This window comes from Archocentrus centrarchus, chromosome 16 (assembly GCF_007364275.1).
Source record: "Archocentrus centrarchus isolate MPI-CPG fArcCen1 chromosome 16, fArcCen1, whole genome shotgun sequence".
NCBI classification, from domain to species: domain Eukaryota; kingdom Metazoa; phylum Chordata; class Actinopteri; order Cichliformes; family Cichlidae; genus Archocentrus; species Archocentrus centrarchus.
The window spans coordinates 20,875,691-20,889,046 of record NC_044361.1 but is presented as its reverse complement, the minus strand read 5'-3'; the positions used below and the strand labels follow the sequence as shown (position 1 = coordinate 20,889,046).

The window sequence follows — 13,356 nt, the reverse complement described above, 5'->3', positions numbered from 1 at the left end:
GCTTGATAGGCTGCAACAGTTGCTTTTCTAAGATCATTGCTGATATCTTTCTTTACTGGCATTGTGTAAATACACACCTGAAAACTCCAGACCAGCAAACTGCCAAAACCTCTGTTTTAATAGAGGTGCATTAAATTGCTGACGATCTATTAATCAAGTGAATTTGATGAATGGCATCTGGTTGCTACTTACCCTGGAATTCAAAATTTGCATTTTGGCTTAGTTTTAGTTAAATAAATAATGACACTGTGAAATATGTCATGTAGTTGTTCATATGAGGTTGCATTTAAATCATTTTAGAACACGGTAAGGACCAGATTATTTTATATTATATTCTGATACATAAAAACTTTGCATTGGAAGATGGTGTAAAGTGTAAAATGCTTGTCTCTGCACATCGTAAACATCGAGGATGCACAATACATTTTAGTAAGCATTACTCAATTAAGCAAACAAATTATTTTACTATGTAAACCTACCATCAGTATTAATTCATGCACAATTGATCACAGACAATTACATTTTACCACATTACATCATACTCTTAATATTTCTGCTTCTTGATCCAAACTAGATGTTACTTCATAGGACTTCCACGATGCAATATGACACAAGTTTATACATACATGACGCTGGCTTACATGCTGTACGGTCCGCCAGACTGCCTCAGAAATACTAACATTTGCTCTCTAATTTCAGTTTATGTGCTACCATCCCAGCTGCTGACATGAAAACTACACAACATGCTAGCTCCGTGTTGTATATAGTTTTTGTTTCAGTTTTTAGCCGATATGGTTTCATTGTATCTTACTTCTGTGCAAATCATGACACCATTAATCATGATCCTATGTCACCTTACCACCGTCTCTTTCTTACTCTGCTTCTGATTTTGTGTCTGTGTGTGTGTGTGTCTCATAGGTGATCGAGCCACTATGTGAAATAAATAGCATTGGTTGTTTTATTATAATGGTGTATTCTACTGGTAAACCAAAGAGCATTAAATTATATAATACTGTGGCAGTTCCTTCAGCACACAGAAAATACTGTTCAGGAACAATTTAAGGACGTTAACATGAGAGCTGAAGTGAATCACCCTTGAATCTCCCCAGTTTCTAAACAGATTTGTATAACAAGAGCTCTTAAAGAAGATGGTGCAACCGCATATGTTTTAAAATTTTCACATTACTCTTAAATGACATCAAGTTGAATAAAGAAATTTAAAGAAAGAACTATGTGCATCAAAAAATTCATCTGAACAGGAAGTTTAGAAGAAAACCCAATAACTAGGTTGATAATTACAGCTAATTTAGGAATCTGGGAAAATAAACCATTAAAAGACACAACACAGTCAATTATCACAGGCTGATAAAATGACCAGCGTTCTACAGTTGGCCTATTTTTACAGATTGTCACGCCAACATCTGACATATCGAAAGGCCAGAGCAGATATTTCTATTTCGAGTTTGCAGCTTTCAGTGAAGCTCGGCTCTACATATCAGTACCACTGGGCTTTGGTCTCTATGCTTCCTGTCACAGATCGTTGTCTTTGAAGTGGTTTTTGTCTCAGCACAAAACAGCCTATTAATGTAGTGACCAGCAAAAGAAGGTGGAGGGGAGGAAATTATATACAGCATATACAGGTGTGCAACAACACCATTCAACCACTGTCCTAATTTTTCTCTCTCATTTTCAGAAAATACACACTTTTCATTGTTAATTTGGTTTGGTGTGTGTTTTGCATGTAACAACAACACCTACATAATGCCTGTACAAAGAAAGCAGAAATGATTATTAAAACATCCTCAATGGTTTTAACAAAACAAAATTTAACAAAGATTGTTTTACTTAGCAGAAAGTCCCAATCTTTAATCACAAAAGCAAGCCTTTTAGCACTGTAATCAGTGCACCAATGAGAGAGCGTTAACTTGAAGAGGAGGGACTGAACAGACAAAAGAGGAAACCACCCTGTCCCACAGTATAACCTGTGCCCTGACAGACATGTCACTTTAGAAGTCGCTTCACAGTCATGATGCGAGGTAGCTCATCGCTCGTCAGAGAGAATATTCACTAAACACTTGGTAAGTACCTCATTCGTGCAGCTTGCTGACTTCAAACCACAAGAAGGTTCATCTTAACATGTTTCATCTTTGGTCTTTTTAGCTGTGTTATCTTTGATCTACAGTAAACACAACTTAGCACTGTGCTACTGATCTGTTGCCCCTTGAGACTTTTATAAATCAGGTTTTAAATCTGTCCTGTGACTCTAATGTTATACATGTGAGCAATGGGAGGGCATACTTTAAGTACATGTGTTGTCAAACGTGTAAGTCTTACATTGACATTGATTCTACTGTGACTAAAAGCAGATCAAATACCTGCTAACTATTTCACAACTCAGGTCTACATTGTCCTGAGCAGCTGCAGTGGGAAGAATACATGACACAAGCTATTTTCTTACAAAATCAAATAGATTTAAATGAGGTTAGTGTGGACTTAAACACAACATAATATGATATTCAAATTTATAGGCCAGCGGCTTCCAGAAGAACATCACTACATGCACCACCGTGCACAATCAGAAATTACACAGAACCAGTGGAGTCACATAAATGTCATGAGAAACACGGCACAGTATTTGAAAATAAATTCTGATCACCATAAAAACTAACGTTCTTGAATTGGCACGTAATGCAACTCTCAAGATTGCCAAAATGCCTTTGCAAGTGAAAACAGAACAGCAATATGCATATCAAAGGTTTGCTTAGAACACATTACACTACTTTCCATATCTTACAAAAATCTCTTTGCACGTAAAATAATGTGATGAACTGAAGTTACTTTGAGATAATTGGTCATAAATTCATTGTATAATGTCACTTTGTATCTACCCACTTTGTTACGTCGTCCTCACAATTGTGACATCTAATACTACAAATATTTAACTATATTTTAATAGTAATATTGTTAATTATTATCATTATTGGTGCTGTTTTAAAGCAGGTGAATTAAGATGACTAATGTAGAAAATGTATTTTAATTGTCCAAAAAGGAAAAAAAATATATGTAACATTGCAAAATCAAATGGCACAAACGTCAGCGAAGCACTATATGCATGTCCGTACTTTATATATCTATATATTTGAAGCCGTAAATGTCATAGAGATAAATACGGGTCCACGCACTTTATATTCATGTATGCGGATGATGCGCTTCACTGAAATGACACATGCTTGATTTACGTGCTAATTTCCCTACGCGTGCTTAACACTTTTTATTTAGCATTACATGTTTAATAACGGTCTTGACTTTTTAGAAAAATTGATAAATGCATGCTCAAATGAAACTTCAATCTTATCTTTGGACCCGATTATACAGAAAATCTAACGTAACGTAGAACTTTTGACAGTGGAGTCGCTCCAGTACTCCAATGTCACTTTCACTCTCACTGCTGTGTGCTGTGCTACCCACATATAACACACAACCAAATAATTGCCAAACATGAAATGATTTTTATAAGATGGAATTTATTACTGCGAGCTAAAAGGCCTCTGAACATACTCTTGATTTTTGATGCACGATTTTCAAATCACTTTTAGAAAATATTTTCATTCATTATCAGACAAGAGGAACGGTGTGCATCATGCATGCATATCTTTTTCTTTTTTCTTTTTTTTAATTCCAGTAATGAGACAACTAAATGTCATTTTGTTTCACATTTACTTTTCATTTACAGTCACCATCACCAGGTACGGCTATGGGTTTGCAATTGTGCAAAAAAAAGAAAACAAAAAAAACCTTTTGAAATAGCTCACAGTACTTGTGACCTCTGCTTCAGAAACCGACCGCACACTGTATAATCATAAAGGTTCATTATAGACTTCAGACAGTGTGAAGATGACAAACTCTCAGGCATCCGGTAGTTTTAGCATACAGCTACAGCCTCCTCATCCATGTATTTTCAATATTAATGTAAAATTCCAAAAAAATACTTACATATTTACATATTCCACCCCTGCAATATCTTGCATTAAATGTTTATTGTTCTCAAATATGGTCCTATTGTTGTTGATGTTCAAACTTTTTACTCATGTTTACGCATGTACAGTCATTAGTCATGGTTTCATATACTGTTAGGGCTTTGTGGCTTTAGAGTGTGTATGTGAACTCTGAATATCAAAGCTTTCACATAACAGAGTACATTTCCACACAGCAGCCAGGCACTGAAACATGATAACAGATGCAGTAGTGATTGAAGAAAGGTTTCTTGCAGATATGTCAAAAAAAAAAAAAAAAAAATACAGGAGTTTCACTTTTTTTTAAGATTTAAAACATCCAGTTTTGAAAAGTGGCTGAAAATGAAACTGAGTTCAACCGAGTCTTTATAGCATAAACAAATAATAAATAATCTCTGAAAATTGCATCGGGTACTTTCTGCCCCCTCAGCTTTCACTATAGGTAATGCTCTTTGGAAAGGGTGGAAAAAACAGTACAAACTACGGAGAAACATATCTAATCATCACGAGCCAATCTGTGCTGCTGTTTTTCAACTTGATTTTCCTACTTACAGTATAGCATTTTCTAGAAATGTCACAGAGCAATGTGGCAAATAGATGGAACAAATTTTAAGACAGTGTGGGCATAATCTGATGGGATATCTCTTTTGGTTTTGGTTTTCTCTTCTCAGACTTTTGATTATACATCTACAAACTTCAGACATGATCAGAATCAACAACACCCAATACTTCCACTTCCTGGAGCAGGCAGATGCCTTACGCCGCTCTGGGTCACTCTGTGATGCTATAATCTCAGTTAAGAGTCAAACTTTCAGGGCTCATCGTCTAGTACTAGCCTGTGCTAGCAGAACATTAGCGCAGCAGCTAGCCCATGGAGACATAGACAGCCCTGTCCACTGCACTCTAGAGTATTTCTCACCCCACACCTTCCAGCAAGTTCTGGACTTCACCTACACTCAAGCTCTCGAGGTCTCTGTGGATGATTTGCAAATGCTGTTGAAAGCTGCACAACTTCTGGAGATGCAGCCCCTGGAGGACCAGTGCAGGAAGCAGCTAGACACTCTTGATTGCAGAGCAAAAGTGCATGAAAAAAGTGAAGAAACCACTGATGTCAAAGAAGAAAAGGAGAGCGCCGAGGGAAAAGATCAAAATCGAAAAGGAAGTCTAATTCATGAGGACAAACTGCTAAAGACATCCTTCCCTGGGAAGGAGGCAAGCACTGCTACAGAAAACCTTTCACCTTGTACTCCTACTAAGAACCACAGCAGTCCATCATCCCCAAGAAAGAAGCCCAAATTGTCCCCTATCCCAGAACCATTTCACAACAGAGATAGTACTATTGCCAAGCCTGCCACTAGCAGTTCCTCTTTCTCTTATCCCTGGACTTTCTCTACAAACATGTGGGACTCTGTGAGCACCTTAAGGCGGATAGCAGAAAACTATTCAAGCTTACTTGCAGTTCACCCCCCTAACCAGTCCTCTATAGCATACCCATACTCGCTCTCCGGTCCCCATGTGTTCCCCTTACTAGGTTCTCATTTTCAAACCCCAGGCCAGAACCCTGTAGTGGGCTACTCAGGGTTCCACCCCCGCTATACACAAAACATTTACGCTGGTCCTACTCGAATGGGTAGCATAATCAAACAAAGCCTGTTAAAAAGGAGAAGATCTAGCCAGCGAGCATTTACCAGGACTGCTCAACCTGGTGAACCAAGGTAAGGTACACCTCGGACATGATTTTGGAAACTGTTTTTTTTTTTTTCTTAATAGTCATTATCTCCATATTTTACCTCTAACAGAGTAATTTAGAATCCCCTGATTTGCTCAATTGTTCCTTTGCGACATCTACCACACCTGACTCACTGCCATTTGGGTAGATACGTGTTAACAAGCCTCCTGCACTTTCCAGCTAGATCAGTTTCACCTGTTAACCCTTCCTTGCCAGTGCAAGTCTGTCAAATTCTTTTCTGAAATACTATCATCCTAGCTTTCACAGTGCAAAAGGGAAGAAATATATGCAATTATAACTTTAGACTATATAATATTATATATGTTTACAAAGATGCACACTCTGCTGTTTGAGCAGATTCATCATAATCACAGGCATTAAAACAAAAGAGTGAAAACCCACTTGTCCTTATTTTAATGTGGTTTACCAATCTTTTAGTCACTGAATAGTGCTCCTCAGTAAAACCAAACAGACTATAAAGGGGAGCCCCCTAAATTTCTCCCCTCCTTTGCAAAATTCAAGATTTTCCACCCACTGAAGCACTCCGTCAGTGTTTAAACTCATCTGTCTGCGCATTTTCCAGGGTCCCGCTCCCTCTACTCTAACCTTTTTGCAAAAGATAAAAGCGCATCTACCACTGAGCATGTACTACACCTATCACTATACTGTGGTTGAAAATGTAGAGGAAGGAAGAAGTATTTAAGGATGTAATATATGATAACAAATAAAGCTAGAAACGTATATGCAGACTGACATTTTTCATGCACTCAAGGTTTCGTGCCTTAGAAATTAGCACTTACACAAACCCGTTTTTTAATATTTGTGCTATATGTCTTTGTGACACAACTTTAATATTAAATTAAAGTTATGATTAGAGCAATCTTTTGCAAATGTATCAAAAAATGTCTCTTTCCGTAGTTACTCCGAAGCCAGCAAAGACAGAGGTCAAGACTGCCAACACTGCAGTACTGCAGTAAGTCTCCACGATGATCCGGTGCTGCGAGAGTCAGTCCCCACACAATTAGGTAATGATACAAGAAACAGAAAACGCATGATTCAACAATCACAACACACTGAACGTACAGTATTACTGCAAAAGTGATCATCCTGTGTTGAAATGATTAATTTAAAAAGATTGTAAAACAGTTCTTTTCATGACCCCTAACCTCTGCAGACTCCAGATATGCAGCAACGCAATGGAAAGTGATAAAGAGAGTTGTGGTTTTTGAAAGCAGGGTGCAGCAGGAGCAGTAGTGTGGTTACTAGATACAGCTAGATACATGCAGTACAGTATGTACTGCATCACAAAAGTGGTTTGTCCCATGCCAAAAAAGTCAAACCTATTGATTTATTGTATTGTTATAATATTAAGTTTAGCATCACAAACCTGAGTTACACCATCTGTGCATGGTTGTGTGCGCGGGTGCATGCACGACCTGATAAATATTTCATCAGATTGTGAATATCTTTGCTCAGTGGAACATTATGTTCAGACTTCAACAGATTATGCAATAGTTACAGTGTTGTTTACCAGCAGCTGCACTGTAAATAAAGTTCAGTTACTCAAAAATGTAAATTCACTCTTGTTACAAGTTTTCTTGTCGCTACAAAGAGTAGAAGCAAGAAAACCGCCAGTGAAACCGATTTTCAGCAAGTTTGAAAAAGCATTTTATTATTTTATTATCATTTCTTTTTGCTGTTGATGTTGTGATTATTACGTAAATATGAACCCAGAAACATACATCACCTTTCTTCATCTTTACATCACAAAGAGAAGGATTTGCACTTATTCGAACCTTATATGATGTTAGGTACCTTTATAGCGAGAAGTGATATATTGGACAGGAAATGTACTAATGACAGCAGGTCTCAGTAGCCTGTGTTTAGAGTGGTAAGTGTTCAATTGTTGTGGTTTATTCTTTCAATTTCCCCTACTACAGTACACCCCCTTCTCCTTTCAGCATCCTGTCTTAACTATGAGGCCCATGTTTTTACTTGATAGACCCTAAAAAATATAAGGTAGTGAAAATGCTTCAGATGTGCTACCTTAACCTCAAAAATCACACCTTTATAATTTTTAGAGTAGATGTGCGTGCAGCGTGACAGGAAGGCAAGCTCGTACTAACTGAATTTGTTGTCTTGCAACAGGATGCCCAACAAAAATAGACGTGCCTCAGAAGTGCTGTATGACTAAAATACGTTTTTAAAGCTCTGGCACAAACTGTGGTTATTTATTTTTGAAACAACTGGTCAGGTTAGCAGGTCAGAGCGAGCGACTCTGTGAATATGGCCACTACTATCAACTAAGGCAGCACTATATTTAATAGGTAATCTGACAGTGGTTTTATCAAGTAATCTATTAACACACAATTTTGCAGAGCCAGCCCATTTGATCTTTTTTTTACAAGTCTAAATTGCAAAAATGCTCAGTTTTCAAAGATTAATCAATTATAAAATTATTTCCAAATAAATTTTCAGGTGATCCACTAATTGATTGTTCAGCTAATGGCTGCAGCTCTACTATAAATTCAGCCATATTTATGCAATATGCTGGTGTCACGTAGTTCTGTTCCAGCTACCATCTATCACATGGATGAAGTTGAAGAAAAAAGCAAAGGTAATCAAAATAATGCATTCATATTTAATACTGCTGCATGTCATCTCTCTGGCATGCTTACAGCCCAAGTGGCTGTTGCAAGGGCTAAACTCTAGTACACTGAAATATGTAATGTTTTGTGAATAACTCCTATCACTGCAATATTCAAACCTAGACCATTTCTTTTTTCTTTTTCTTTCTTTTTTTTTATCATCTGTTGTTTTCACAGGCAAAACCTGCACAGGATGTCGGTTCTGTGGACGAGGAGATGTTCCACCGCATGAATCAGAGACCAAAGGAGACCACAGAGGAGATAAACCCTATCAGTGCCAACACTGCCCTAAGAAGTTTAGTCTGAAACATCAGCTGGACACACACCACCGAGTTCACACCGGTAAGCACGCCGCTTCAACGAGAGTGCATCGACTGATTATTCACCATTTGTTTCATACATGAGCATAAATATCTGTAAGAATTCAAAACGTATAGTGCTGCACAGAACCCACTGCTTTGACATTAGACATGCCAGACGATTACCCACAGCAATGACTAATGCTTCTGGAAGAAAAGAAAATGTATAAAAATAAGTTATGTTAGGTGCTAACCTAGTTACAAAATGAAGTCATATAATTGTGCCCAACCTCTCTCCACCAAACTTGACTGTTAAAGCAAGTGCTTAAAAATAACAACAGCAGTACAGGTCTGAGGTCGTTTAAGTCAGTGGGACTTGGCCAGTGAGACAGATTGCTAACATGACACGTCAAGTTACAACCAAATTAAGGAATATATAAAAATCACTGAGTCTTATACTGACGTTTAAAAAAAAAAAAAAAAAAAAAAAACAATTATCTTTTTAAAAACTACGTTTTCTTGGTTTGGTTTGATTTTTTACAGGACGGTGCCTGCACTTTTTTAAATTTACAATCGTGCGCATATTCATTACTGCATAACGTCTTCTGAAGCAGAGTGTCTTCCACTCATTGTAATACTATGAAGTTCACCTTGCAGAATATGAAACTTGCAGACTTGAAACTTGCAAAAGAAAATCTAGTAAACAAAGAACATCATGTCTGTATTTAATTGCGAAGCAGCCGTATTTCTGTAAAAGAAAACAAGTTCCCAAAACACAAAGTCCTCACGATTTTATTTATTACCTTTACTTTGGCAATGTTGACATCGCCAAAGTAAATGCTTGACATCTATCACCATGACGGATGTTGAGCATTTTCTCTGCGGCTTAAAATGTCAGAAGTGCACATTTAAAAATGAAAGACGACAATCTTTTAAGAGTAATTTTGATGTTTGTCATAATAAATATTATGAACAAATATCTCCTAACACCAAAAGATGAAATCCCTGCACATATTAGTTCTTATAAATAATTAACTTTTTTTTTTCAGGCTTTCACACATCATTGTTTAAAATGGAAATGATTTTCCTTTAGAGTTTCAACATTACTTGTTAAACAACAGATTTTATTTTAGGTGTTTTTTTTTTATTAATAAATGTAAAAATGTAAATTTTGCTCAGAATGACTAAGTTGATATTTATCATTTCATTTTTTTTGTTGTTTTGACCTACAATCAGAGAGAAAAAAAAATTACTTCGTGGAAAACGGAAGCAAGTGGGGCAAAGCTGAATAAGCTGCATAAAAGTGCCCCAGTTTGTATTCAGTCATATAAGAAATGTGTCTGCTAAGAGGGAAAAGAACATTGAGCCGATAAACTGGTGCAGGATTGAACTAAATATTAAATATTGCACATACACCAGAATTAAAGCCAACTGGTAACAGTTCAATTTACAACCATATCTGTCTGACAGTAACCCTATGAAAATGTATAAACAGGAATTTAACAGATGCCCCGAAGATTAGAGCCAATTCAGTTTTTCAATTGTGAGATGTGCTCACGATTGGTGTTTCTGTTTCTGGGTTAGGGTGTTTAATATTATTAGATGATCAGAAAAATGTTTTTACAGAATACTGGGACTGCACCTGGACCTCATAAATACTAAAATACTGGACCTCATAAATACTAAAATTCATTTTATCTTAACAGCCATTTCTACAAAATCTTGTTATATTTATCTGATGAATTCTTGACGTAGGGCCAAAAAGATGCTTTGAGAGGTCACTGTGCGAAAGTGACTTTTAACAATCAAATCCATCAGTTCCTACTTGATAACATGCGAACGCTTGCTGCGCACAAAATTTGAAAAAAGAAAAAAAAAATCCCTTGAGGCATTCAAGGACGGGTGTAGCATACATCAGTACAGGCAACCCGAAAAACCATAATGCCTCGGGCTACAGCTGCCAGCACAGAGGCCCACCCTGACTAGATGGTAAAACACTAGTCAGTGTTTTAGACATGATTTAGGCATGCTTTCTCAAATGAGCACTCTTCTTTTCCCCCTCCACTCTCTTCCTTCCTGTGCCCCCTACCCTTCTCTCTTCTCTCTGTGTTTCAAGGTGAAAAACCATTCGAGTGTCGCCTCTGTGGTCAGCGCTCACGGGACTACTCAGCCATGATCAAGCATCTGCGGACTCACGGCGGGGCCGCACCATACCAGTGCACGGCGTGCCTGGAGTTTTGCAGCAGCCTGGTCGCCATGCAGAGACACATCAAGAGCCACGCAGTGCAGGACTTCCCCCCCGACTGGAGCATCAATAGCACCTACCTGTACATCTCCCACATCTGAGCCTCGCAATCCAAATGCCTCCACCAAGACAAAGTTCTCATCAGTGTACCTGTAATTTGCACCTCTCATATAATCATTACATAGCCTACACAGAGCTAAGCATAAGTTGTTTTTTTCTACAGGATGAATAAAGTTTGTCTGGTAATGTTTGAAATATCCAAAGGGCCATTCAACAATGCCTACCACTAAGTGAAATATAGGAGCACAAAAAGGAGTGTGGCAATAACTTGTATGCAAACTGAAACTGTTCTGTATTCGCCATCATAACTATAGAACAGAGAAATACAGCACTAATTTCCAATGACATGTCAGAAAAGGTATTGAAAGTGTTTACCATGCATTAAAGCCACATCAACAGCTCATCCTCATCGAATGACGCAGGCACCTTTTCTCTGACTTTCACAATCACTTGACTGTTGTATAATCTTTGCTGTGTTTGGCTTAGGTTTACAGCTCCCCCTTGAGGAGAACCACTGGAACAAAATAAAAAACTTCAGCTGAAAAATGCAACACCAAGTCAAAATGGGACCTGTGTGAGCTGTTATATGGACAAAAGTATCTTTAGGTTTTTTTTTGTTTTGTTTTGTTTTTTGAGGGGGGGCTGGAATTATCATAGTCTGTACAGAAAGAAAGGAGATTCCTCCAGAAACAGCTGAGTTTGAGCTTTAGCAGTGCATGACCAAAAGGTTAAAGGAGGCTAAAATTAATCAGCGATGACTTCTGTTACCATTGATGGTAACTAGCTGGATTAGAATGAGAATATTATCACAGAGCTTTTGCAGCTATGTTGAACTAGATAGTAACAGTAGTCCAGCGCTTTCTTTTCTGCACTGTCAGTCACTGATGCCAGACTGACATGACATGGACTTACTGCAGTAAACGTAACTCAGAGTTAGGCCTGATAGCAACTGGCACCATACAAGTCTTATGTATGAAAATATCCCTGCAGTTGTCATGTATGTTTGCACACTGCTTCGTGGAAGGAGCTTCCAGTGAAGCATTAGAGTCTGTTTCTATCAAAATGTATTTGTTGATTTGTACAGCATTATCTTAATATGTAGTGTAAAATACATAAATAAACATAATTAATCTTTCACTTATACTTGATTTAATTTTTTTTTACATAAATACAGTTGTATATACATGTAGATGTAAATGTAAAATATACATATATAAATACACACACTTAGCTTTGTGTTGTCTATGTAATGATTATAAGACAGAACAGAAGAACTTAATTTGATATATGTTGCATCATATATCAACATTTTCAGTTCCTGTCCAGCAGTCATACCTCAAAATAGACCTGTCCAATGCAAATGTAGTATTGTGATCAGTGTACTGGTTGTACATGTACATACACGCATTTGTTTTCCTGATCACTTTTTGAAGGTTTGGTTAGAGCTGGACTTTTGGGTAGTGTTTTAAGGTCAATGTGATGACCTTAGAAGTAACTTCTCGTTGATTTTGTTGTTTTATTTCTCGTTGTTTTATATTTAGTACATGTAAAGTGACTGTAATTCATTAAAACATAGATGAAACACCCCGCAGCAAGCCTGATTACGTGTCTTTAAAGTCACGTCTCCGACGCAGCTCAGTTCCGTCAACTGCATGGTTTCACATATTGACGCGGAGCCTGCACGCATGCCAAGTGGCCGGATTCTCTGTGCCGTTCCTGTGCCTGACTTCCTTCCCTAACCTGCTCTGTAACGCCTCTTCCGTTAAGCGTAAAAAAAAAAAAAAAAGCCGGCACTATTTTAAGAGACATGAGGGGAAGATCCAGTTCTGGGACGCTTCTGAAACGCGCTGCAGCGCGTCTGGTTGAATCTTTTTGAGCATCGTCTTGAGTGGGCGCGCTGCCGCGTCTGCCAGAAATTGGTTTCCGATGTTTCTGTGTTTTTGATGTGGAATATCTGCGCTTATGTTGGTAAATAGGCTGTAGTCAACTGGATTTTTTTTTTTTATTCATTAAATTTTATACCTAAAATAAAGAAATTACCTGTTTTGCAAACATCTTTATGATATCGCGTTATCTAAATTATAATCAATGCAGTCCTTTTTGGCCGCTTTAATGTTGCTCTCAAAATGACTGAGAGATATGTTTGGCTTTTTTTTTTTGACAGATTATAGCCCACAACGTCATTTACAACAGTTTAAATACTTTTTTTTTTCTGGCAAATGGAAATCGCTTTTTGGCAGACGATCACTTTTTGGCACAACACCAGAAAGTGACGCAGCCGCCTCCGGGTATTCCAGGGTATTTGGCGGGGAAGAATATCAGTGATTATGACCGGTGACTTGTCAGTTTGCCTTTGTGTAAT

General features: G+C 37.7%; 1 protein-coding gene across 2 annotated transcripts; it reads left to right on the top strand.

Moving 5' to 3' along the window:
- The first annotated feature begins 1,989 nt into the window (after positions 1 to 1,989).
- On the top strand, positions 1,990 to 12,069 carry zbtb32 (zinc finger and BTB domain containing 32). Of its 2 annotated transcripts, XM_030749038.1 has the most exons (5): positions 1,990 to 2,078; positions 4,685 to 5,728; positions 6,661 to 6,767; positions 8,568 to 8,732; positions 10,806 to 12,069. In XM_030749038.1, the coding sequence occupies exons 2-5, from the start codon at positions 4,716 to 4,718 to the stop codon at positions 11,033 to 11,035; spliced, it is 1,515 nt and encodes a 504-aa protein (XP_030604898.1). In that variant the 5' UTR covers positions 1,990 to 2,078; positions 4,685 to 4,715; the 3' UTR covers positions 11,036 to 12,069. The 2 variants fall into 2 exon arrangements, with proteins under 2 accessions (XP_030604898.1, XP_030604897.1); XM_030749037.1 differs by lacking the exon at positions 1,990 to 2,078 and having other exon boundaries at positions 4,440 to 5,728.
- The last annotated feature ends 1,287 nt before the right edge of the window (positions 12,070 to 13,356 follow it).